This window comes from Myripristis murdjan, chromosome 12, assembly GCF_902150065.1.
Source record: "Myripristis murdjan chromosome 12, fMyrMur1.1, whole genome shotgun sequence".
Taxonomy (NCBI): Eukaryota; Metazoa; Chordata; class Actinopteri; order Holocentriformes; family Holocentridae; genus Myripristis; species Myripristis murdjan.
Genome location: NC_043991.1, coordinates 12,753,169 through 12,777,920, shown reverse-complemented (window position 1 = coordinate 12,777,920; position 24,752 = coordinate 12,753,169). Strand labels below are relative to the sequence as shown.

Sequence of the window (24,752 nt, the reverse complement as noted above, 5' to 3'; positions counted from 1 at the left end):
AGTGTGTCAGTGTACTCCACTCTGTACTTGATTTCTGCAGCTAAAGGGAGGAACAAAATGTGGCTAGATGCTCAAGTATAATGTGGCTTTTTAATTTTTTAGCTGCTTTTGCAAGAGAGGTAGGGACATGATCGGTCATCTTACAACATACAGCTGTCTGAGGCAGGTTATCATTACCGGGGCATTTTACACGATGTCAGGTGAAGGCTTCCTTTGAAAAATACAAAACATGCCTATGTTTTTGGAAGAGAAAAAATAACTTGTTTGTTTATATTCACCACTTATTTTGAAAATAAATCTGGTAATATCTTCTCAATCCATATTTTTGTGAGTAATGGAACTGGGTTGGCCAGTAGGTTCACAGAAAATCCTGAGGTTGTACTAACTGTATATGCCAGCAAACATTCTGTAATTGACTTGCTCAACGGCATGTTTTCATGAAGCAGGTTTCTTTAATTTTATTTGGCAAGTGTTCTAAGTATTACCTGAATTTGGGCTGTGACCCATTTACTGTCCTTACCCTCAGTTTAGAAGAAAATTTTGGAAATGGAAAATTTAGAAATAGTCTTTACATACTTATGATGTTTACACAAATATTTTGCAACTTGAAATTGAAAAAAAAAAAGTATGCTATTACAGTGCTGCTATGGTGCTATTATTTTTTCCTCAAATGAAAAACATTAGTTTAATCTAGAGGAACAGTGTGTCTCACCAACAGGAGAATATCTCTTAAACTTAAGCTATGCCATTTAAGACTTACAGAAAAAGATGTAAGACATTTTGAGGTTCCATATCATTGACTTTGCATATATCACTCTCACCGATCGATTGCCTTATTAGAACAGTTAAATGCTGATTTGAACGGGTCAGCTGTTTTCATTATTGCAGCAATGCTGTTGATGTTGTCAGTGATTTTCATTTGTCAATAAGCACTTACACGTCGTGGCAGTGAAGCCCAGGTCTATTGAGCTGAAGCAGCGGTGTTGCTATATGAGGTGACCACATGTTGTCCTCTTACCCAGGTGGTCCAGGTTTACACGACCCATGTGAGAAGGAGCCAACCAACACACTAGCTGACATGACCAACCAGCAGGCTGAGGCCATTACCTACAGTGCACAGGTACACACACACACACACACACACACACACACACACACACAAACAGGTCAACTTAAAGACAGTGTCATTGTTACCCAGCTGTACTGACACCGAGCTGTCTGTGCTTGGGAATCAGCCAGCAACTGACACATGCTGGGAGATATAGACTGCATCACCACCACACCCCCTACTACTGTGCGTCACACGCACACGCAGGCACACACCCCTCTAGAAACAAGTGCATGGTCCTGCATCTTAATGATTGGTGTGGGAAACTGTTGCCATTGCAAGCCACAAATCCATCTGTGATACCCTGAGGATGGTGTTTGTGCCTGTGCCTGTGTATGTGTGTGTGTGTGTGTGTGTGTGTGTGTGTGTGTGTGTGTGTGTGTGTGTGTGTGCTGTCATGTCCCTCCGTGCAAACACACTCGACTGAGCAGGGCAGCCTCTGAGCCTCATGGCTTAGTGAATCCTGCCGTCCATTTCCTTTGAAGGCAGGCTGAACGAGGCTGGAATGTCAATGGGGATAATTGTATTGGAGCAGATACAAGTGCAGATAGGCGAGAGAGAGCAGCTCTGTCAATGAGCTACACCGAGCCTTATGAATATCTGAGAGACTCTACTTCCCTAATGTATTTCTATTAGCACACTGATTGTGTGCCATGCTTATCTTTCTGTATATTTGCTCTCTGTAGATCTACAATCATGAATTGACATAAATATCTACATTTCTGTTGATGATATTGATATTAAGATAGGAAACAAATACAAAAATCAACCAAAAGCAGGGTCACTCAAGTTATCTTTTTACTAATGTTTTGACTGAAAGATAATTTGAGGGCAGGTCAAGTTGTTCAAATATCTGAAACCGTAGTTACCCACGTCTGGGTTTAAGATATAGTGCTCACTTAGTTATAAGGCGAGGGTGAACGAGTGTGTATTTGTTACAGGAGCAAATTGCTGTCTTGGTCTTATTAATACAATTAACACAAATAGCAAACTGCAAGTCTTTTACTTCTCAAAGTAACCGTGCACACAGACACAAAATGCAAATGATCAGCCACACGACATTGTGTTAGCCTTAGCTTGTGTATTTGTGTACTTGTGTATGAAATATTTTTGTTATATTTGTGTATATATTTAAAAAATGGCTGTCCCACCTTCTTCTCTCCGCTTGTGTGCGTGTGCGTGCGTGTGCGTGCGTGTGCGTGCGTGTGCGTGCGTGTGTGCGCGCGTGCGTGCGTGCGTGCGTGCGTGCGTGTGTGTGTGTGTGTGTGTGTGTGTGTGCGCGCGTGTGTTCAACAGCATGCACTGAGACTCATGGCATTTGGACAGATCTACAAGGTGTTGGAGATGGAGCCTCTTCCATCAAATAAACCCTCGCAGAAATACCCTTGGTCTGATAAAGAAGGTGTATACTTATCTACCTGCCTGCCTTTCTGGCTTTCCTCATGTCTGTTTGCCTGTCTGTCGTCCTGTCAGTCTTTTGAGATACTTTGGTCTTTGGCTGTGGTCTCTCTGTCTCCTCCTCCTGCCTCTCTATCTGCTCAGGCTTTCATTCTGCATGTATAAATGTATGTGTGTGTCTGTCTCTGCCTCCTTACTTCGTCTGAATGCTTTCTGTCTATCTTCTTGATCAGCTGTTTGCTGATCTGCCTGTCTATTGTTCTGTTTATCTGTTTGTCTGCTTTTTATTATTATTTATTTATTTTTTGTCTTCATATCTAGTTTGGCTGTCTTGTCTGACTTGGCCTCTCTCATTCTCTCTCCCATTCTGTCATATTTCATGGTGAAGATGAATTGCCTTTATTTGTATGTGCATATGAGAACTCCTCTTCGAGTTATTGATTGATTATTAACTCTGTATCTCTCTCTCTCTCTGTCTCTGTCTCTGTACAGGCTCAGGGCTCAAGAGGCCATACGAGGATGGAGCAATGGATGACAAAGACCTCATTAAGAAGATGAAGAGGAATCTGAGAAAAGGTGGGAGAAACTGGAAAGTAACGAGAACAATTGGCAGATGTCAAAGAGAAAGCCTGAAAGAAAATACAGAAATAAAGGGTTTATTGTGAAGGTGTCTGTCAGTGTTGAAGGATTGTTTTTTTCCCTCAAACTGCTGAAACAAAGACATACCATACTTGGTGGAAGGAGTTTAGCTGGCAGTACACTTTGAAAGACTTAAGATGAAATGCCGAAAAAAAGCATGTCCTGGAATACCGCTGGCCGTATACGCCATAAGAACTAGTTATTTTTATGCCAGTCCTTGTCGAGAGGGGGCGCTGAACAGTCCCGATTTCCCTGTTGAGAGCCACTTTTGACACCGTAAACACAAAACAACAGAGAACAGCAATGGTGACGATGAGAAGTTGGCAGTGTCTATGGCATAGGGCTGTATATAGCAATGAAAAGCTATTTTAGATTCTTCCAAACACCTGAGGGACGTGTCGACTGGCAAGACCATGTGATAGAATGCTGTTTCAATACCGTCCTGTGAACAACGCCACTCAAGGCCCAAAATACGCTCACCTGTTTGATCTATCACTATGTCCTGTTTAATATTGGACAAAAGTAGCAAACAAAACATCAAGTCAGGGTTCCGAAAAAGTAAAGTATAAAATCAGCTGGGAGGGGAAACCACCGTAGTGTACAAAATGCTTTTTATTGTAGCCTTAAAATACGTACATTTCAGAGCGTTTATGGGCTGTGTGTATGTTTAAGCCATTGTTTGTTATTGTGCAAGCCCATAAAAGCTGCATACACTATTTTAAGGTTGTAATAAAAAGGTTTTTTATACTACGATGCCCCCCACAATCATTTTTATAGTTTTCATGGTTGTCTTCTTTGCACAAACATCTTAAAAGTAGTAAGCTTGTAATAAGTGTTATCAGTGAAGTATTAACAATATGCGTGTTTAATTATAGGAGCTTCATTTGCACACGCTGTTTAGCCGTTTCAGTAATTTGACATCTTTTCTGGTTTTTAACCAGGGGGAATGCCCATCATATTCTGCTTGTTATGCACTGCTGAACACTGATAGAGTGAGCGCCCTCTCTGTATTTACAGATGTGTTGAGTTTAGGTTACTGTATCTAGTACGCAACATGCTGTAATTTCAGTAGAGTGGCACAAATTTGAACCACTCAGGGTAGTGAGAGGCAAACAAAGTTGGTTGCACGTATCCCTTTACCGCTGTTATACACAGGCTATTTACAGTGTTGGCGATATGTTGCTCCCATAAGCACCAGAAGTAGCAAATGAGCAATAATTAAAATTGAACTGTGCCCCATGACCTTGCCAGCGACCCAGCCAACTTATTTGATGGACAGTGAGTATCACAAGAAGAAAGACACTAGACAAAAGCTTGCCTGTGGAAAATTGCACAAAGGACACCGAAACAGCATGAAACATCACAACTCCCGCCCTGTCTTTTTAAAAGTTTGACTTCTCATGAAGCATACTGGGGCCTTTTGTCCCATTCTGTTATCTTCAAGACAGGTCTTTGTCTCTCTTTAGCTGTTTCTGTTTCTTTCTCACTGTCTGGTCCCGCTTCCACCCTGCCTCCATCCCTCAGAGGTAGATCAATAGTATTGATTGCTAATGTTTTAGTAAGCCACCCAACCATCACCAGCCCTTCCATCCTACTAGAAGAAGAAGCACGACAACTAACAGAGGCAGAGAGGCATTTTTAGCTATAGGCAAATCGATAGAAAGCCATTGAAAGACATAGAAACTTGAGGAACTGTTAAGTTATTGAAAATAATAGATAAAGAAAGAATCCCTATCCAGTATGATTTGTTAAAGACTCCCCACCTTTTACCTTATCCGATAAGTTTAAATTGGTACAGCGATTGGATAGTTGTTAACTCCACTAGTCTTTCATCTAATTTACTCGTCCCTATTCTGTCTACTCTGCTCTACTTTTCACTCTGACCCTCCCTCCTCCCTTCTTTTTGCACCAGTCCTGGACAGTAAAGCCATAGACTCCAACCAGCCGATGAACGCCCTGATGCGCTTGAACCAGATCCGGCCGGGGCTGCAGTATCGCCTGCTGTCCCAGTCGGGCCCGGTTCACGCTCCGGTCTTCACCATGTCCGTGGACCTAGATGGGACCATCTATGAAGCATCAGGTTCCTCCAAAAAAACCGCCAAACTCCATGTGGCTGTCAAGGTAAGAGGGCGGAGCATTGGGAAGGGCGGGGAGATGACGTAGCTTAAGAGCATGTGTCTGTGCAGCTAACCAGTTTATTTGATAAATGCATTTTATCCTCTCTGATGTACATTTTTTAGTTCATTAGCACATACACTGTATGTAATAAACAAATTGAAAAGCAGAACTAGAAATACTAAAAAAGGGAGAGAGGTGATGCTTTTGTGGTTACCTGTAGTGTTTTACAAGCTTCTGCAGCGGTCAAACCAGTGTGTGTTAGTATGTGTGCATGCATGTTGAGTTGTTTGTGTGTGTGTGTGTGTGTGTGTGTGTGTGTGTGAGGAGTGATGGAGGTGGGCAAATCCATGTGTAATCCCAAAGTGGTTGTGAACAAAGAGGCTCTCCAGAGCACAGAGCTAGGATAATCCGCTATCCGCTCCATTCCCATAAAAGGCGCTCTCTCTCTCTCTCTCTCTCTCTCTCTCTCTCTCTCTCTCTCTCTCTCTCTCTCTCTCTCCCTCCTCTGCTTCTACTCTTCCTCTCTCCTTCTCTCTTTCTCAGATTCACCTTTTGATCTCTCTCTCTCTCTTTCATTTCCCTCTCTTTGGTGTCTGCTTCAACAGCTGTAACGCAATTACCTATTTGGGCCAGAAAACTTGCTTTCTTCTGCGATTCAGTGTACTGAAGCGATTCACTGCTCTATGTCCTGTCAAGGACACAGACTTAAAAAAAACATGTGACTCTAAGACAGCCAGTGCATTGTAATGGTGTGTGTGCATTCTGATATGCTGTGAGTTGGATAAAACTCATTAATGTCAGTCAATACACTGCATATACAGTGTTACTTGTAGAAGAGATTGTTGTATCTGAACAGCCTTATTTTAAAAGTAGCCAGCTGGTTTTAAATGTGTAGCCGTGGTTCCTGGGTCATGACACTCACTCAATACATTAAGGAACATTTCAGTTTTCAGATTAACAGCCAGCAGCCAAAATAAAAGTTACAATAAAAAATCACTATATGCAGTATATCCTTAACAACAACAAGTACAATATGTGGCAAAATTGTATGTTCTTTTTTGTTGTTTGTCAATAAGAACAACACTCCTTGTACAAATTGTGAAATAGATCCGTTGGTTTAATAATTCAGACAACTGAGTCAACCACTTTTAACAGCTGTATTTGTCATAACACATTTTAAATGTTTTTTTTTTTTCAAATCCAAACTGCTTTTTTGTTGCTGTTTTTCTTGTTTTGTATTGCATCACATACACCTGACCACCCACCCTTTTCTTTCTGTTTTTTACTCTTCATCCTCCTCCTCTATAGGTTCTCCAGGCGATGGGTTACCCCACCGGATTTGACTCAGACCTCGACCCCATGAGCTCAGATGAGAAGTCGGATGGCGAGGGGAAGAGCGAGACGTCCACGCATGCTAGCAATAACCCAACACACTCCTCGGACAGTTCCAACACACTGGAGGTGGGGACAGAGAAAATGGTGTCCACACACACACTTGATTGTTTGTTTCATGTTCCAAGAAATTCAAATGATAGCAGAGGTTCAACATAGTTTAGTAACATGTGCATAGGAAGCATCAAAAACAGTTCAACCTGTCCTCTGTCAGTCACACTCTGCTAATGCCCTCAAATCAAATCCAGGTCTGATACTGACATTCATATTCATACTACAACAATACAGAAACAACTTCTTTTGCTTGTTGTAAATTTTGTTGCTGTCTTGAGTCACCGTGTGTTGCATCATTATTTTGTGCTATCTCAGCTAAATGTAGGATGTTAGGAATCTTACAGACTCATTCACAGTAAGAACTACCATCCTGGCTCAGTTTGCAGCAGTTGCTGATTAGTGATGACTGTTGAGAAACTGACACCTGGGAAAGCCTCATTTGTCTCTTCAGCCGTCATCTAATGGCTTGTGTTTCTCTGCCGCTCCGCCTTCTGGCAAAACCATGGGTTCACATGAGCACATCGGGCCCTGTTTTTCATAATCAATCACTCTACACTGTGTACTGTCCAGTAAACATTGTATCTGCAGGTTCCTAAGAATTTGATAAATATTAGGCCTTAAAAGTCATTGAATATTCCAAATTTGAATTAATGAGACCTTAAATTTAACATGAACATATAGTTTAATTCCTTCATGCATCGATTTCTGTTGTAAACATGAATCTTACCTGTTGAGAAAATGCCTTTTCTATTGTACCAAACTCACCTTATATACCTGTTATACTTGCATATATAAAGAAATGCCAGAAAATCCTGTCACTCACCTGCCGGTTATGATAATAGTTCATAGAATCATTTAGTTAATAATCGATCATATTGCTGCATATTACTAACCCTTACAATGGACCAGGTATATAGTACTTACACTGACCTGCTATGCTTATTTGAATAAGCAAAAGGTGATGTGTTCAAGAATCAGTCTTAAATTTTATAAAAAATTGTCTGAAAAGTCTTGAAAGTATTAAATCAAACTGTCTGATATATGTAGAGACATCAATAGAGGGGTTCCAATTCCAATTAAATCCTAAAAACCAAAACGTTTCAATCCCCAGGTGCGAACTCAGGGTCCCATATTGACAGCGAGTGGAAAGAACCCAGTCATGGAGCTGAACGAGAAGAGACGAGGTCTCAAATACGAGCTCATCTCTGAGAGCGGAGGCAGCCACGACAAGCGCTTCGTTATGGAGGTCAGAGCTACACACACACACACCCACACACACACACAGACACACACACACAGATTTACACAGTTAGCACATTCTAACACACACATACAGGCGTTTGTGGAGCCACATTAAATGCTTCATTACGGCAGTGAGGAAGACATAGATATTCATTTAAACAACAAAAATCGAAATACAAATACATCCACAACTGTCACATGAACACACAGACTCACACTTTACTGAAATTCACTGATGGGGAGACACACAGACCAGGTCACACTGTACTACCCACACACACACACACACACACACACACACACACACACACACACACACACATAAAACAAGCTGATCAGTGGTGAAGTGAATCAGTCAACTTGGTTCCTTGTGCCGGTCTGTTCTCCATGGGGTATGTTGTTTTCAGTCACGCCTCACTGCTCCATCGCTCTGCTGATTGATTAGCAGGCCTGCCTGACAGCAGGCCATCACTAAACAAGCTGTCCTATTCACCCAGACTTACTGGCTGGAAGAAGTGTATGTGTGCGCCAGATCAGTTTTAAAAAAGCTGTCAAATAAACCATGAAACCACAAAATCTACAGGCTAATGAAAGCAGGAGATCGATTAGCGGAATATAGAATTGATCTTGGAAAATGAAGCTGTGGCGTCCACATATAAAACTACAGTAGATATCCAGAATGCATAATTTCTTTTTACTACACTACTGGGATGATACTAAGTCTAATTATAGACTAAAACATGCTCTGATTAACAGTTTACTTTGTGTGTGTGTGTGTGTGTGTGTGTGTGTGTGTGTGTGTGTGTGTGTGTGTGTATTAGGTGGAGGTAGATGGGCAGAAGTTCCGCGGGGCTGGCCCCAATAAAAAGGTAGCAAAAGCGAGCGCTGCTCTGGCAGCCCTGGAGAAACTGTTTTCTGGTCCCAATGCTGCTGCAAACAAGAAAAAGAAGATACTGCCTCAGGTAAGGAGACACACTCACACAGATTGCACTGCCTTACATGGGAACAACTACATGTACACACAAACACACACACACACACAGAAGATTATAACTCAGTTGGGGACAGCTATTCAGTACCTGTCCTGCTGTTGAGATTGTAGTCAGTTGCCACTCTGTTACTCAGCATCTGCTTTTGTCTTCCTTGAGTGCCACATTGTCAGCCCATTGTAGAGAAGTGATGCATTCAAAACGTTCCACTTAAACTCTTCAGTAATCAGTATCACCTCTGCAAAGCAGCAGGACAGTTTGGCAGCACTGTTCACCATATATCTAATCAGTAATCAGTGACACACTATGTTTATCGAGTGTCTAATCAGATGAGTGCATGCTTACTGTACAGGTGTCAAATTACCACTTTCCCACCGTTTTATTTTGTCGATGAAGCTGCGCACCAATAGTCAAATTTATGATCATTTAGGCTATCAGCATGAGAAAACTGTTGAATTTCTGTGTGTGTGCGCACATGTTTTGTGGCCATATTTCTGTGTTGTTTGTGTATATGCCTGCATGCTACATGTTCCTTGCCTAATATTTATGTACAATGCACCTACATATAATGTGTGTGTTCATGTGTGCACATATTTGTGCATTATGTATGTATTGGTGCTGCATGTCTGTGTTCTCTGTGTGTGATCAGACTAAAGGAGCCCTGGCGGCGGCGGCAGCAGCCTCAGCAGTAGCAGCTCAGGTGGCTAGAGGAAGAGGAAGAGCAGCCCTGGCCAGAGGAGCCTTCGTCAGTGCAGCTGCACCTGGATATGTTACACCAGGTAATGTCTCTTTTTATTTGATTTTATTTTAGTTTTGTTTTTTTTGTTTTTTTTTAATTCATTTAAAAAAAACTTTAATTAAATTAAATTTATTTTATTTTATCTGGATGGTATAGTTGTGGGATGCATTTTTCTCCATTTGGGGGGTTGTTACATTGAAAATTTTCACTGGTAAATAAGCTTGATTTTTTGTTTAATTTTTTTTTTTTTTTTTTTTTTTTTTTTTATTGTACTATTCATGTGATGCCGCATGCCACATGCCACACACTTCTTGCCTACCACATGACACACTGACACCCTCCTGTTAGACCTTACAGAAGAGGATGGTGCCATTTTCCCTGCTCCCTGCCAGTCCATCTTCCACTCTGTCATTTTCTCATGTTGAGGGTGTTACAGTATTCGTTGTTTTATGCTTTTTTCCGTTGACACCGTGTTTGTGTTGGTTCGGAAGTTTTTTTGTTGTTTTTTTTCAACTGCACGGTGCCACATGTCCTACTGCTTCATGTTGCGTGCTCCATTTTCTTATTTAAAAATTGCTCCATTTTCCTCACCCAAAGGAGAGAGACTCACCTGCTTGGGAATCTCGCCGGCTCTCAGGAATCACCTACACAGTGGCCCATGGGGGATAGTAGTTGTACTGTAATAGGAATAATTGTTCACAAAAAATGTAATGAAAAAAAGTAGTATTCGTAATTATCAGGGAGATTTTTACCCCCCTCATTTTTAATTCATAGGTATTTTATGAAATTTCAAGGGCGTTTTTGCCCCAAGCCCCTGTTAATTCATGAGTCTGTTGGATAGGGCTTGATCTAACACAGTTTCTGTGTAGTTATGAACTATAAAAAATACAGACAAAAGAGATGCAATACAGCAAATGATGGTATTCAAACCTAATCAACTAGCAGTGAGGTGTTTGTATGGATGTATGGCATTTGTATGTTCAATTTCATATATATATTTAAAAAAACAAAACAAAAAAACTTTAGCTTCCTCCTGCTTACTTTGATCGTGAACACACAAATGTCCGCTAGTATGATGGCCACACACTCTTCTCAGCTTATTGAGAAGGACACATACACAACTGAATTAGACTCTGTCACCTCTTCCCCAACAGGCTTTGGGACACCGTATGGATATAGCCCTGCTGCAGCAGCTGCCCCTGCCTTTGGTATGTGCCCCATGTTTGTTCTCCTCCTCTCTACATCATTCCACCTCACCTCCCCTCCTCTCCTAAATTTGCAGTTCTTATCCTCCTCACAGATCAGATTTCTCATCCATTCCTCACAAAAGCTGACCTCTAATTACAGAACTGACCTCAAAACAGTGTTTCAGGGCAAATTAATCTCTCCTTCCAAAATATTTAGCTTCCCTCCCTCCCTCATTGCCTTTTGCCTTTATTTCTCCCCTTTCCTCAAAACATTTCTACTTTAAAACTCGGTTCCTTGCTGCTGGATTTAAGTCATAATTTAACATACCATAAACCTTTGGTTCTTTCTTGTGTGGTTAGAGCAAACCTGTGCCGTGCTTGGCTAACTGTCACACTCACCGCTCTTTTTGTTTAAAATTTGCTTCTTCACACTCCCCTGTTTCTGTTGTGATTGGACCGCTGGTGTGCCAGTCTAGCTCCGTTGTCTGCTCTACTATCCTACAGAAGAATAGCACTGACGCACACAGACATACATTTAGACACCGTAACACATACCTTTCCGACCCTCTACATATCTTGCATGTTACATAGACAAGAATAGAATACAGAAAGATAGAACAACCATCTCTTACCATCTAAATCAGCTTTCTCAGGCTTTAAATCAGATACCCTGTGCTGTCGTCATAATTCTTTTTCTGTCGATAGTATACCTACTATTATCCAAATTAGGGAGGGCAGGCTCAGCCATACAGCTCATGTGTCCACCATACCCCCTTTCACCACCCTTGAAATTGATTACAAGGCTCTCCAACACGCAGAGGGACTCTAGACAGTATTGAGCAGCACATGTGCTTGCCCTGTGTAAGTGCTTTGACCTTTAGCAACATACATGTTGGGGTAAAATTCAACCTTACATGCAAAGTCATTGATCTGTCTTTCACTCTCTCTCACACACACCTATTCACCCATTCAACAGGCAGAGCCTTGTGTAGTGCACGTGCATGGAATCGGGAGGCCTCACTGGCCTCTCCAGGTTAGAGCTGGGAGTTTTGAATGGGTCCTATGTGCCAGGAGAGGCTGGGCCGGGGGTACAGACAGACGTTTAGTAGCCCCCTGAGAACCCCCTCAATCCTGACCATGAAGCACTCCTTAGTTCCTCTGTTTATGGTAGAGCTGGGACTCTGCGTTCACTTGGGGTGTTTCATTTCAGCCACTGGGCCTCCACAGTGCACCCCTTTTTTCATAATTTATTGTGACTGGCTCGCTTATTTGAAAACATGTTGACTACATCCATCATTCTTGCTCAGAAATACTGTAGAAATTACATCTCCAGATTCATGAGTCTAACTAGTAATCATGCTTCATTCATTTCAATGACATTTAAGATTAGAAACCTTCCCCCTCTTAATGTTTTGAAGTTGATAGTAGTACTAGTTTCCTATGCTCTTTTGAAAGAGCATAGGTTACATCATGACTGGTCTCCAAAGACAAAAGAGACAGTTTGAACAGTATGATGTAAAGACACGTGGCTCTGTCAGTGAGCAGGCTGAGAAATGTTCCCTCTGCGGGGTGTTGAAGTATAAATCCTTGCACACTGTGCATCTATGCCCCATTACTCATCAACACATGCCACATATCATCATGGGGCTTATTTTGAATTCATCTGCAAGCTTCAACTCTTCCCCACACTTGAAGGGAAGTCAAATTCAATTCATGTTGTTTAAAAAAGAAAGAAAGAAAGAAAGAAAAAAAATAAGATCAAAGTGACAACCACAACAACACTCAGAAACCATGGTTTAATTGGAATTAAAATGTTTCACCCTCTGAGTTCACATCAGCTCAGAGCTGGACTGACGCATTTTGAGACCTTGCTGCAGTGTGCTTTGTCCTTATTAGCCACTGGCTTCTAGTTGACTGGTTCCCAACATGTGATTTGGGACTCCCCTTGTCAGCTCAAATCTTAGAATATTGGAGGCAAAACAATGATATAGAGGTGAAATGAAGAACTGGGGACACAACGAGTAGCTTTTGTGGTCCAGTCATTTTGGATATTTTAAAACCTGAGAGTACAACATCTGCTCTGTCTGTAAAATAGACTGACCAGGTGAATTCAGGTCAAACTTGAAGTTCTTTGCAAATCCGTTCCATCACATCCTTTAAGGATTTACAAATGAAGAGAGAGATGCAAGTGATACATTGGTTGCTAAAGGGTTGCAATTCTCAAAGGAAGTCTTAACATTTGGGACGGTGACTCTAAATAAATCATTAAATCTTCTCTCACTGGCCAAAATGATAGTAAAGGAGTGGGGCTGGTTGTTTGGTTAGGGGGTACAAATTTAATCAAGGATGAGCGAAAAGGAGCCCTAAAAAAAACAGAAGCTGGGAACTACTCCCTTTAATTATTTCACATGCGACTTTCTTTCATCCTGCTTCCTGCTTCTCGTCTGCTCCACCTCGCTCTGGCTCTGGCTCTGGCTGCCGCTGCTGCTCTGGGATTTCTAGGCGGCAGTAGAACACAGAGAAGGGCGTTCTAGAACACAGCGCCGTGGAAACAAGCATGAAAGGACTTTCTATGGAACACGCAGAACACGACGTCACAGAACACCAAACATTCCAGAAGCGTTCTCAGAAACACTTTTTTGGTTTACCGTGTCTCTTGAAGGGATAATTCACTCATTTTGGAAAACTGATATTATTTCACACACACACACACCCTACCCTAGCTGTCATGTAGGACAGTAGTGGTGCTGTTTTCCTCTCATCGATAGTGACTGAATTTTTCAAAATGAGTGAAGTATGCATTTAAATTTAGTGAGCTTTTCTCCTTCTCTGTTTGATTCTGAATCTCTACACTGCTTTTTTCTCTCTCTCTCTTCGTTCCTCTAACCGCCGATGAGGCTTTCACCTCATGTACACACCTTCCTCCCTGTTCTCAAACACTTACACTCAACCTTTTGGGACATGTTTTTGTCTAGTGTAGGGGTTGTTTTGTTGGACATGATTTGTAGTACAGTGTGTAGTGTAGTAAGCAAAGAAGCGCTTGGTTATGTATTGCCCTGGACTCATGCAGAGCTGTGCTCTTCTCATGTCTCCCCTCTAGGTTTGCCCAAGAGAATGCTTCTGTTGCCTGTCATGAAAGTGCCCGCCTACCCCGTCCCCCCCTACCACTTCTTTTAGCACAGGGGACATACATACCAAACGCACCTAGCCTTTTTTCTAGAAGGGAATCTCAGTCTGTTTTTTTTTTTTTCTTTTTCCTACAATATCAGTGATGGGGAGAGGATTAAGGACTTGAGCTGAAGATTTGTAAAAGCGCTTTTTTGGCTTTTTGTTTTCTTACTGTTTCCAAAAACTCTGAATATGAAAAATACTGCAGGTTTAAGTTCTTAAGGTTTTTAACAAAAAAAAAAAAAAAAAAAACTTGAAGGATTTGTACTGTGAATTGTTACCTCATTCTTTTGAGTCTAAATTATATATATCAGCCTTTTGTTATTGTGTTTGTTCTTTGCTAGAAAGAGGTTAGGCCTTGCAATTTCGCACACACACACATTCTCTGTAAAAACTCAATGTGAGCTGTGTGAAGGATGTATAGGAATAATTACATAATGTGGAAAAAATAATAAAGTTTATCTCCTATAAAAGCTGGACCTGGTGTATATATCTGATTCAAAGTATAGACTTAAATGGGCCGTAGCAACAGTAGCACCTTTCTGTTTGGCTTTTATTCAAAACTGTTACTGTGATCTAAATATTAGATTAGAAAGATTTACAGACTCTTTCACCCTGAACCTTTTATATTCAACCATCATTCACTGACTCACACACAAAAATCACATCTCAATCTTTCCTTGAGTGATACCTCAGTGCCTTTCCTTACTCCCCTCTGACCCTCACCTTTAGTTACACACTAAAGGTATTCAGGGGTTCAGAGAGCAAGGCAAGAAGAGACGGCAGGAATTCAAAAACCACTCGTCAAATTCCACATTTTGCATTCACTCCCACAGACTCATTGCTTTCCACGGATGAAGTTTTAGCTTTTTAGTTTTCCACCGTGTCATTCCCAACAGAGCTGTCACCTACACAGGGACTATTTTCATTTGTTGCAACAGTGCACTCCTGCAGCTATTTTACAGCTCTGCTATTACGATAAATTCAGCTGGAGAGCTACAGAATGGCCTGCTTGTTGAAAACAATAATTACAAGAAGAAAACATGCTACCGTGTGCAATATTTAAAGTGCACGCTTTTTCCTTATTGAGCTTGTTGTCCAAAATCACTGATTACAGACCTCCAGGCGTAGTCTGTAGTCATTGTGCACATTCACTTTTAAAACCTCTGAACACAAGCACTGGACGTCAAAAACACAGTCGTCATGGAACAAGGAAATAAACGCAGCAACAAGGGACACATGAATTTGTTACCTCACTGTCAGTGTTTTGTTTTATGTTGCTGTTGTTTCATTATTTCAGTGCCATTGTGTTTTCTTGTTGTTCAGTTGTTTTTGGCGTATATTTTTGCTCCGTCTTTAACTAAGGACCCAGCACAAGCTGAATCAAAAGCTATCCTTTTACTTCTCTATTCCTGTTTTCAAAATAAAGGTTCACTACATGTTCAGTAGACCTATGAATGAACTAATTAGGCAAGATACAAAAAAAAAGGCGCATGGAGAAGAGATGGGTTTTTAAATGTAATCTGGTTAAATCAGATATAAAATATAATGAACAAAAGTAAGCAGGAGGCCAGCTGTCATTTCACGACACCACAAGAGTTACATGTCACTGAATGGTCAAAGGTGAGTGCTCAGCCAATAAGGAGAGAGTTTTGCTGGCCACCATCAGCACGACGTGGCCACCAACCAGCGAGAGATAACTGCTGCCGATGTCTCCATGGTTACGGCTATGAGGCGCAGCCATTGGATGAGAGGACCCAGTTTCTTGTCCAATGGTTGGTTGAGCTCCATTGAGTTATGAGACCTTTTAAATTTGGTACATTTATTACATGACAAGATCTTTATTTCAATTTCAAATGACTGAGCTCCAGCTGTTTTTTGTTTGTTGTGTTCCAGTTTTGTTTATTGTTGATCCAATTTGAAAGCACACAGATGGCTAAAACCTCAGATAAAGATTAAAAGAATTGATTCATCTGTTAGTGTACAGTTAGTCTACAGACCTGTTTAGTCCTAGAAAACCTACTTATTTAAAATATACCTTGACCAGCGTCTAATGTTACGATCACATTTGTTTTCACCCGTCTTTGTTTGTGCTCCCCTAGGCTGTGTCTCAAGGGAGAAAAACATTTTATGAAGATTGCAGACATCCTGCCAACACTGCGGCAATCTTTCATGAATTATTTGTAAACATACTTTGCTTTCACATTTGTTTAAAAACATTTGTTCTTTAGCAGATGTGAAAAATTTGGATTTAATGAGTTAATATAGCTTTTCTTGAATCAGCTTCTGCTCTCAGGAAAACCAAGAAAAGCAGTGGATGAAATTATTCATTTAAATTTTGAGCTCCTTCCAGTAACGCTATATTTAATGTAGGTGTCATTGAGGCCACTGAGGAAATAGTTTATTTACTGGAATATGTCCAAGGACCAGTCAAAAGTACTTTTTCATCCTGCAAGTTGACTTAATACAACCTTGCACTGCAACAAAATGTTATTGGATTGTTTTGTCCGCACAGAATTTCACTTTCACAGATCTTGATAAAAACCAAGATTGCTGTCAGTTTAGTCTTTTTTTTTTTTTTTTTTTTTTTTTAGGTTTTTCATAGTCTGCCAACCTCACACCATTCATACACTTCATACACTTCTGTAGCTGTTCTTTTATTAATTGCCTCACCTCTGTCTTTCTCTCTCTCTGCTCTTCCTCTCACTGTAGGTGGTCTTTTCATTGACAATCCCTTTTACCAGCCGCGGACCATTGCTCCTTTTATCATTCACCTGGGTCCCCAGGATCTCTTCTCTGACTTCTAGAGCCAGCGGGTCGTTGGAGATGCTGTTCACACTTTACCTGTCTGTCTGAGCAGGACGCCTGCCTGCATGTCTCTCTGACTACAGCACGGACAGCTTACGCACCCACCTGTTTTTATATATCCGAGCAGGCTGCCTGTCTGTCCGTCCGACCGACTCTTCAGATCCAAAACAGTTCTGGTTTGATCAGTCTGCTGGCACAACTTTCTGCTTGAGGAAAAGTGGCAGACGCCGACTGTCTGACTTAACCGACTGACAGGCTCAAAGCTCCTCTCCTCTTTCTTCCTTGCCCAGATATCAGCAGAGGAGAGCAACTTAACAAAAAGCAATACTTGGGATTTTATGAGGATTTTCAGCTGCATCTGTGCGAGGCTGGCCTGAACTTTGGTCTTTCTTATTATAGCAATACACCTGAACTCTTGGCTTCGAGCTTACTTACTTGAGATGATGTGAATGTCCGATGGAGTTTTACTCGACACAGCATTGCAATAGCTCATTTTGATTGTATATTCATTGTATGTGTGTGTACGTGTGGCTATAACATGACTATATACACATATATGTATGGTGTATGTTTCTATAACGTGTTGACAATATTACTATATAATGTATTTATGTAAATATACCATAAAGTATAATTATTGTTGGTATAAATTATTTTAGAATTATAAAGTGAAATGTAACTGTAATATCACAGTATAGCTTTCTTCCAATTTTATATACACTGAGCAATTGAATCTAGTTCTAGGAGATGCAATATTATCTTTGGTATTATTATTAACCTGTGCTGTTAGAATAGTAATGCTTCCTTCTTTCCTTCCTTCCTTCCTTCCTTCCTTCCTTCCTTCCTTCCTTCCTTCTTTCCTTCCTTCCCTGTATCTTTGATGTCTTTTCTTCTGAGCCTTTCTGAGCACGCTCTCTCTGCTGCCCGAGGTTGGTTTGTTTACATGGCCCGGACCAGAGGTGCTTAACTATTTAACTCACTCATACTTAATCACACACACACACACACACACACACATACACACTGCGCACGCACACACTTTTCCTGTCAGAAAGCACATTTTCTATAGTCTCACTGCTGGCAGGGAATATTCTTGTAACAAATACTGTTTCTGTATAGTATGTGTATACTATGATGTATGCTATCCTCTCTCTATCATAACACACACGCCCCGTAAATTACTCTCCACCCTCGTCCTCGCACGCTGTGTGTGGGACCAAAAGCACAGTCCTCTGATTTTAAGGTGACCCTCATCGCTCTTCCCTCTCTTTCTGCTCACTCACACACACTCACTCACACACACTCACTCACACCCTTCCCTCCTCCCTCCTAAAGTCCATGTAAGAAGTGCAGACACAGCTTCGTCCAACAGACCAAAGGGCCTTGCCACACAACAGGAAAGTCACAACACAAACCCCAACAGCTGACTTATTAAAGGTGCAGTCCGGCCAAAATCACACAGTTGCGTACGAGCGGGATCTGGAACAGGACCCATTTGTTTCCTCTCTCTCTCGCCCCTGCTTGGCTGTCTATAGCGCAGTCTGTAGAAATGTAGAGCCCACCCCCTCCCACCATGTACAGCAGGGTTTTATGAGTAATTCCTCCTGGGGGTTGTAAACAGTGCAGAAGCAGTTCAAACGGGACATCTGCGGTGGCCACATCTGTATATCCGTCGACTGTATTTAATGGGTGCGTCCTAGTTGTGTAGTGGTGGTTTAGTAGGCCTGTGTGCTGCTGCGGAGTGGTGGGTGTACTGTCATCACACCATGCTACAGTGCTGTATTTCAGTAGTAAGTAGACTGATAGGTGAGATATTCCACTATGCTTCGGTGTGCTTTATATAGCGCTACATATATAGCACTTTTCAAGCAGAGAGCACTAATAGACAAAACTGCAGATTAGGTTAGTTTGGTGTATTGTGTCTTTTTGCCCTCCATCCGCTGCTTTGTCTTTATTCCCTTTCGATCAAACTGAAGAAGAGAAGAAAGATGCTGGGTGTCTTTGGGTTTAAACATCGATGGTGAGCACGACTGCATTCGCTGGTTGGATATGAATTGTATTTATTTATGTTTCCTTTTTTTGAGTCAAACTAGTGTCACGCATTTTCTGCTGTTGTGTGGAGTTGATGAGCCTCTGAAACCTCTTCATCGCTTCTTTTTTTATGTAACTTTTTTTTTTTTTTCCCCGAAATTTAGATCACAAAGCAGCCTTTAATAGAGACGGGATGTCAGTCAGTCGAGGCAAAAATCTAACAGAATGTACATCAAACGGCTTTGATTCTCCTCACTCTCGCCTTGATCTTGGCACCAGTTTGATCTCCTGTGTTTGTGCCGGCTCTCATGTTGTTCCGTGCATTTCACTAAAAAATGATATCTGAGAAGGAGGAGAAGAAGGCTCATTGAGCCACCAGCAGCCCCATTTTTCAAGACAAACAACTTCAGCAAGTCAAAGCAGAGTTCCATTTTGATCATATCTGACATTGCTAAGCCGATAATAAGAAGAGTTTGGAGATTTTTTGGCGAGGAGCGCAAAGCTCTGGTCGAGATTGAAAGTGGGCGATCCAGCGCTCCCTTTCCCAGTTGTGTCTCTTCCAGGTGGAGCGGGGGGAGGTCAAGCGCACAAGCTGCTTCTCATCATTTAGTTTAAATGGCTGGCTCGTCAAATTCATTAATGGACTTAGAGCGTCTGCTTTTATCCACGCTGAGCATGCTCGTGCACTTCACTGGTCACAGTGGGACTTGAGCTGTCTGTCTGCTTATCCTTTGAGCTACACAGGAGGTCTCTGCAAGGTTTGCCTATGAAATAGTTGTTACACAATCATAAAACTTACATAACTAAGAAGTGAGCTCATTTGTGTTTTAATAATTTCAAAACAACATGGGCAGCCAGCTTGATGATCTGGTAGGGGGGAAAAAAAACCCATCATCATCTGATCCCGCAGATCTGAGCTCACTCATAGATATTTCATCCGGTGTGTTTTTGGATCTTTGTCCATATCTGAGAAACAAATCTGCCTGGCTGTTACAAGAGTGAATTGGCGCCAGGATCGTCCATCTCACCCCTTTGACACACGCTGGCATGATCCTGGTGTTGAGATGTCTTTGGGAAGCCAGAGCCTGGTTCTTAAATAAACATGCATGTAAATAATATTGCATTCCCCATATCCTTGTTCAGAGTTTTATGACCGGTGATCTTTTCCCGTCTAGAATTTGTTACTCTTGTTGCAGCGCCGCTATCCCAAGGTTTTTACTGTCGTTTTTCCCACCGAGTTTCACAGCATATCCGGTCCTCTCAGCCGTAAAAGTCTATTACAGGGATTTTGTAAGGAGCTGTTCAGGCAGGCCCACGGAGCAGCGTTGCTTTGCCATGCCTTTCATTTGATTCTCATGTGGAATCCACATTGATGTGAATAAATTAGATACTGCAGGTTGTGGTTGGGTGGAAACAGATCTCCTCTATCAGCTAAGAAAGTCCCCTCTCTCTTGCTCTCTCTCTCTCTCTCAGTCCGTGTGCCTCCAGATGGCCTACATTAATAAGACAGACAGTCAGACCTCAGTGAGCAAACCTCTCATTTCCCCCCAGACAGAGCAGACACACACAGGAGGAGTCACCCTGACTGCTGACCCTGTCCTCCTGCTCTGTTGGCCGGGGCGCCACGTTCAGAGGAGGAGCGGTGGAGGGAACAAGGGGGGGACGAGAAAACACACATCGCTGCTCCAAATCTGGCTCAGGTGCTGTGGTTGGTTTGCGCAGCGGGCCGTCGGTGGCTGGTCCACAGAAATAATCAGTGTTGACTGGAGGGGTTGTTGCTGCTGTCCTCCTGGTTAGGTGGAATTCACAGATGCATTAGTCTCACTTATCTCAAGTTGAGGTGAAAATGAGATGTCACCTGTTCGTTGTCTCCACTGATGCGTTTGTGCAGACTGCCATGTGATATTATGATTTGTGCCGGAGTTACAAGGAGATTTACGGAGAAGGAAAAAGTAAAGCCAAAATGTCCATTCAAGTTCAGAGAACGGGAAAGCGTTTGTTTGTTTGCTTGTTTTTTGTTTTTTTTTTCAGTCGCTGTCTCCAAGACAACGAGCTGCTTTATTATTTTACTTATTATTTATCTGGAATTACTTTTAACGTTGGGCACTGACTTAGACTGAAGAACAGACCTCTGCACATCACGCCAATGCTGCTCACATAGCTTTCATTTCACAGTCAATTTGAATAGCTTTATTCAGTTTCAGGGAGGAAGAAATCACAGAGGGAGAGCCAGCACACCGAGGTACGGGCTCGCCATCTTCCAGCTGTGTTTTCCCACGGCATGATCAGGCCAGATGGGAAGGCCGGCCATACTCCATAATGAAATGGATTGGAACAGAATACATTATGATAATGAGTACAGGAGTTTTTTTTTTTTTTTTTCTGAACCTCCTGAGTAGGAGAACCATTTTGGTAACAGCCTTGGTGGAAAGCCTGGACAGTGACGGCTGTGTGGAGAACTCCAGGACAGAGGAGAGGCTGTGGTTTGAGTTGTTTGCTGGATGGTGTTCCTGTTGTGATGTTGTCCCGAAACTGTCCTAAGAGTGAGCGGAGATCTGTAGGAAACAGGATGCAGTGGCAGCCATTGTACACGTCCCCTTCCCGACCTGCAAACACCGCCTTCTGGAGGTGGAGCAGGGTGGTAGCGGTGCAAGAGGCACGCAAAAAAAAAAAAAAAAAAAAAAAAGCGGGTGTTAAACAATGGCTACACCTGTATATGGTAAATGTGGGTCTAAGAAGCACAAACCACACACATACAAATACACGTACACACACACAAGCAATACATCATCACATCGTACTCAGGGCTACCTGGCACATGCACATGTGTATGCAAGAAGACACAAACATACGCAAGCACACACATGCACATGTGCATGTACGCATACGTTGGATATCTGTAAATAGTTTGGTCTGGGACACACACGGTACAGACTTCACCGTCACACATGCATCTTCACCAACAGCCGAGGACATTCAGACAGAATGACACCCAACCTGTTCTACACACATGATTGTATGTTGTGCGCAGTGGTGACAATTTGTTTTTGACACTGTATATTAGGATTTGAGCCATGTTTAGGTGAGAAATCTCCTCCCCACCACCACCTCCACCCCTTTTCATTACCTTGGTGCTTTATAATGGGCTTTCTGTAGCACTGTACATATTGTATTTGCTTATTTTTTAAGTGGCAAAAAAGGAGGAAACCATGATCAACTGTAGTTTGGCTGGCAAGAGAAGAGACTGACGTGTATGAGAAGCTCAGAGGGAGAGTGCGTTCAGCTCAGGCCTGAAATTTCTGAGTACAGTCATCGACTAACATTAATAACAACACCAAAAAAAAAAGAAACAGATAAAATAACGTCTTGATTTTGGCATGCAACGCAGGAGCTTTGCTTTGCTGAGCAGCAGCATGTTTCAACACACCGGTACATTCAGCCGTCCTGAATCGGCTGGAGTCTTGAGCTTTGCATTTGAAACGGTTTGGGCCTGGTTTCCCAAAGGCTCCTCTGCATCCCAGCTTCAGGCCAGAGGCACAAAGGGCAGCGGAGTGATGTGTGTTCTCGTTTTGTTTTCGGACGCTGGTCAGTTCTGTATGGTGGGATTTACCCAGAGACAAAAGATCTGACTTTGAACCTCTTTGCTGCCCACTTCTGCTCACACTTGCCGACTTAAAAAGCAAGAAACAACTCGTGATCGGATGTTCACAGTCTAGACAGTCATGAAATGTTTTTGTATGAGTGCCTCAAGGAAAGACAAAAAAATAAAAAATTGAAAGTAGCCCTCCTGCTCAGGCGTAACTCCAGCCTGTGAAGGAATGATGTGTGCTGCATATTCTCTTATTCTTGCGTTACCACAGGAAGACGGGTCAGGGCTCGGAGCCTAGAGCTCTTGCTAAATGCGGCTGGAGGCGACGCAGCAGGGCCGTAGGAAGCTGGGAAGTCGATTTGCGAGTCGCTGTGAACTCTGCAGAGCAGCAGAAATAGATGTGGGATCACGTTTCGGCTGCTGAGGCAAGTTTCACCAGACGAGCTGCTGAACAGATCATTTTCTCTGGGCGTGCGTGCGTGTGTGTGTGTGTGTGTGTGTGTGTGTGTGTGTTCAGCTGGCAAGCACCGGGGATAGGACCCCTATCTCATGATACTTGCACGCACACACACTCGCACACAGTGTTGCAGTCACATTAAGCATGTTGTTTCACACTTACCGGTCTGATGGCTGATTGTCCTATATCCTGATAAACGATCAAAGCATTTTGGTTGGGAATGTACACTGTTGTTCTAGTGATTGTAGAGTAGAATGTATTTACTCATAGGAAGAGTAAACTTGCTTTTTTGTAGAGACGCATATATACAGAATATATATGGATACATACATATATATATGGATACATACATATATACAGCTATATATCTTTTCAACTACTTGTGTGTGAAAGACTTATTTTGGGCACATCCACCCTGTTTCGATTTATTTCTTTGTTTCTTCTCCAGTTTTATTTCTGATGGTTTGCAAAAGTAGCGTCTTATCAGTGATGACCCTTTTTTATGTAAATAAATGCATTTGTTTTGTTTTTATTTTTGACAAAAAGAGCGTTGAAAGCAGAGGTCAGAGTTGTGCATCTCACGCTGTTTTACTGAAACTTGATAAATGATATTTCAGTCTGTCATATCAGTTTGATCCATCAGATTTATCAGAGTAACCTTTGTGAAGTGTGATAATGATGGGGTGGGGGGGACTCGGTGATTATTGCTTTGCGGCGGCCGATGAGAGTGAATGAGGCTGGTCATTTTGATTCGCTGTATTAATTGTTTTGATTAGTAGCACCATTCACAGCAGTGATGATCTGTGGTTGTCACTGTTCTTGACATCTAATCAATGCTTGACGAACTGAAAATAAAATGAAGAAAGTGCTGAATCTCCACATGAGCGCTGGACCTTTTTCATGACATGTTGAGTGAGAGAGAGTGAATGTGCATGTGTGATCAGCAGAAGATGATGTGATCTCATGCTAAACTGTAAAAAAAGAAGAAAAAAAAAAGACAAGAAGAAGAAAAAGACAAGGTTTTCCATTAAGGACCCAAAAATAAATCCAGACTGAGGAATCCATTCTGAGAAGAAAACTGAAGTGGGTATAATCCAACTCTGATCACCACACATTATGATTATCATACTTTACATTTCATATTTCCTCCTAATTTCTTCTTATTATTCATTCCTTGTTGTTCTGACTTCCAGGGAGAGACATAAAAGTTCACCTGTTCCTCCTTTTGCAGATGAGCCACTGAAATACAACATTAATTAATTCATTCATTTCCCATATTGACAAAAAATGCATGTATAAATATAGATAAATAGGTTTAAAGGACCATACCAGTGACTTTGAATGTTTGGCCCCATTTACCACAATTTCCCCGCATTTTCCATTGCAACAAACCATTTTGCAAATCATGTGGCAGCACTAAACATATCATCAAAATCCCACAATTTTCAAATATTGATATTTTATTGAAACAGCCACATCATAATGTTCATCTATGTTCATGCATCTAACAAAGTCATCGGCATTCATAAACGACAGAAGTGATAATTGGCTGTGGAAAGCAAACGTTTTCCCTGGAGGACTATTTTCTCTGGTGGAGGGATCATATCACTCCGCCCATTTTTAAGGCATCCAAACACAACAGTGCTGCTGCTTTTAGGAAAACTAATGTGGAAGGCTTTATTACAGTGATGTAATACTGGTGTGAAGAAAGTTTGAAGTCTCTGAAAGTTCATTTTCATATCATACTGGAATGAATGGAAACCAGCGGCTGGATAAAAGGGAGGAAAAATGATTCCTTAAATACGACTGCTTACTTTGGTAAAAGAAACGTCT

At 41.8% G+C, this 24,752-nt stretch overlaps 1 protein-coding gene across 4 annotated transcripts in view; it reads left to right on the top strand.

Moving 5' to 3' along the window:
- strbp (spermatid perinuclear RNA binding protein) overlaps positions 1–14,326 on the top strand; it is a 107,895-nt gene extending 93,569 nt beyond the window's left edge. For all 4 annotated transcript variants that reach the window (XM_030065521.1, XM_030065524.1, XM_030065520.1 and 1 more), the window contains 10 exons: positions 1,023–1,120; positions 2,405–2,510; positions 2,999–3,082; positions 5,058–5,266; positions 6,572–6,724; positions 7,821–7,955; positions 8,773–8,913; positions 9,590–9,719; positions 10,834–10,887; positions 13,967–14,326. In XM_030065521.1, the coding sequence (XP_029921381.1) occupies positions 1,023–1,120; positions 2,405–2,510; positions 2,999–3,082; positions 5,058–5,266; positions 6,572–6,724; positions 7,821–7,955; positions 8,773–8,913; positions 9,590–9,719; positions 10,834–10,887; positions 13,967–14,043 (1,187 nt within the window). In that variant the 3' untranslated portion in view covers positions 14,044–14,326. The remainder of the gene's footprint in view (positions 1–1,022; positions 1,121–2,404; positions 2,511–2,998; positions 3,083–5,057; positions 5,267–6,571; positions 6,725–7,820; positions 7,956–8,772; positions 8,914–9,589; positions 9,720–10,833; positions 10,888–13,966) is intronic.
- Positions 14,327–24,752: the final 10,426 nt, after the last annotated feature.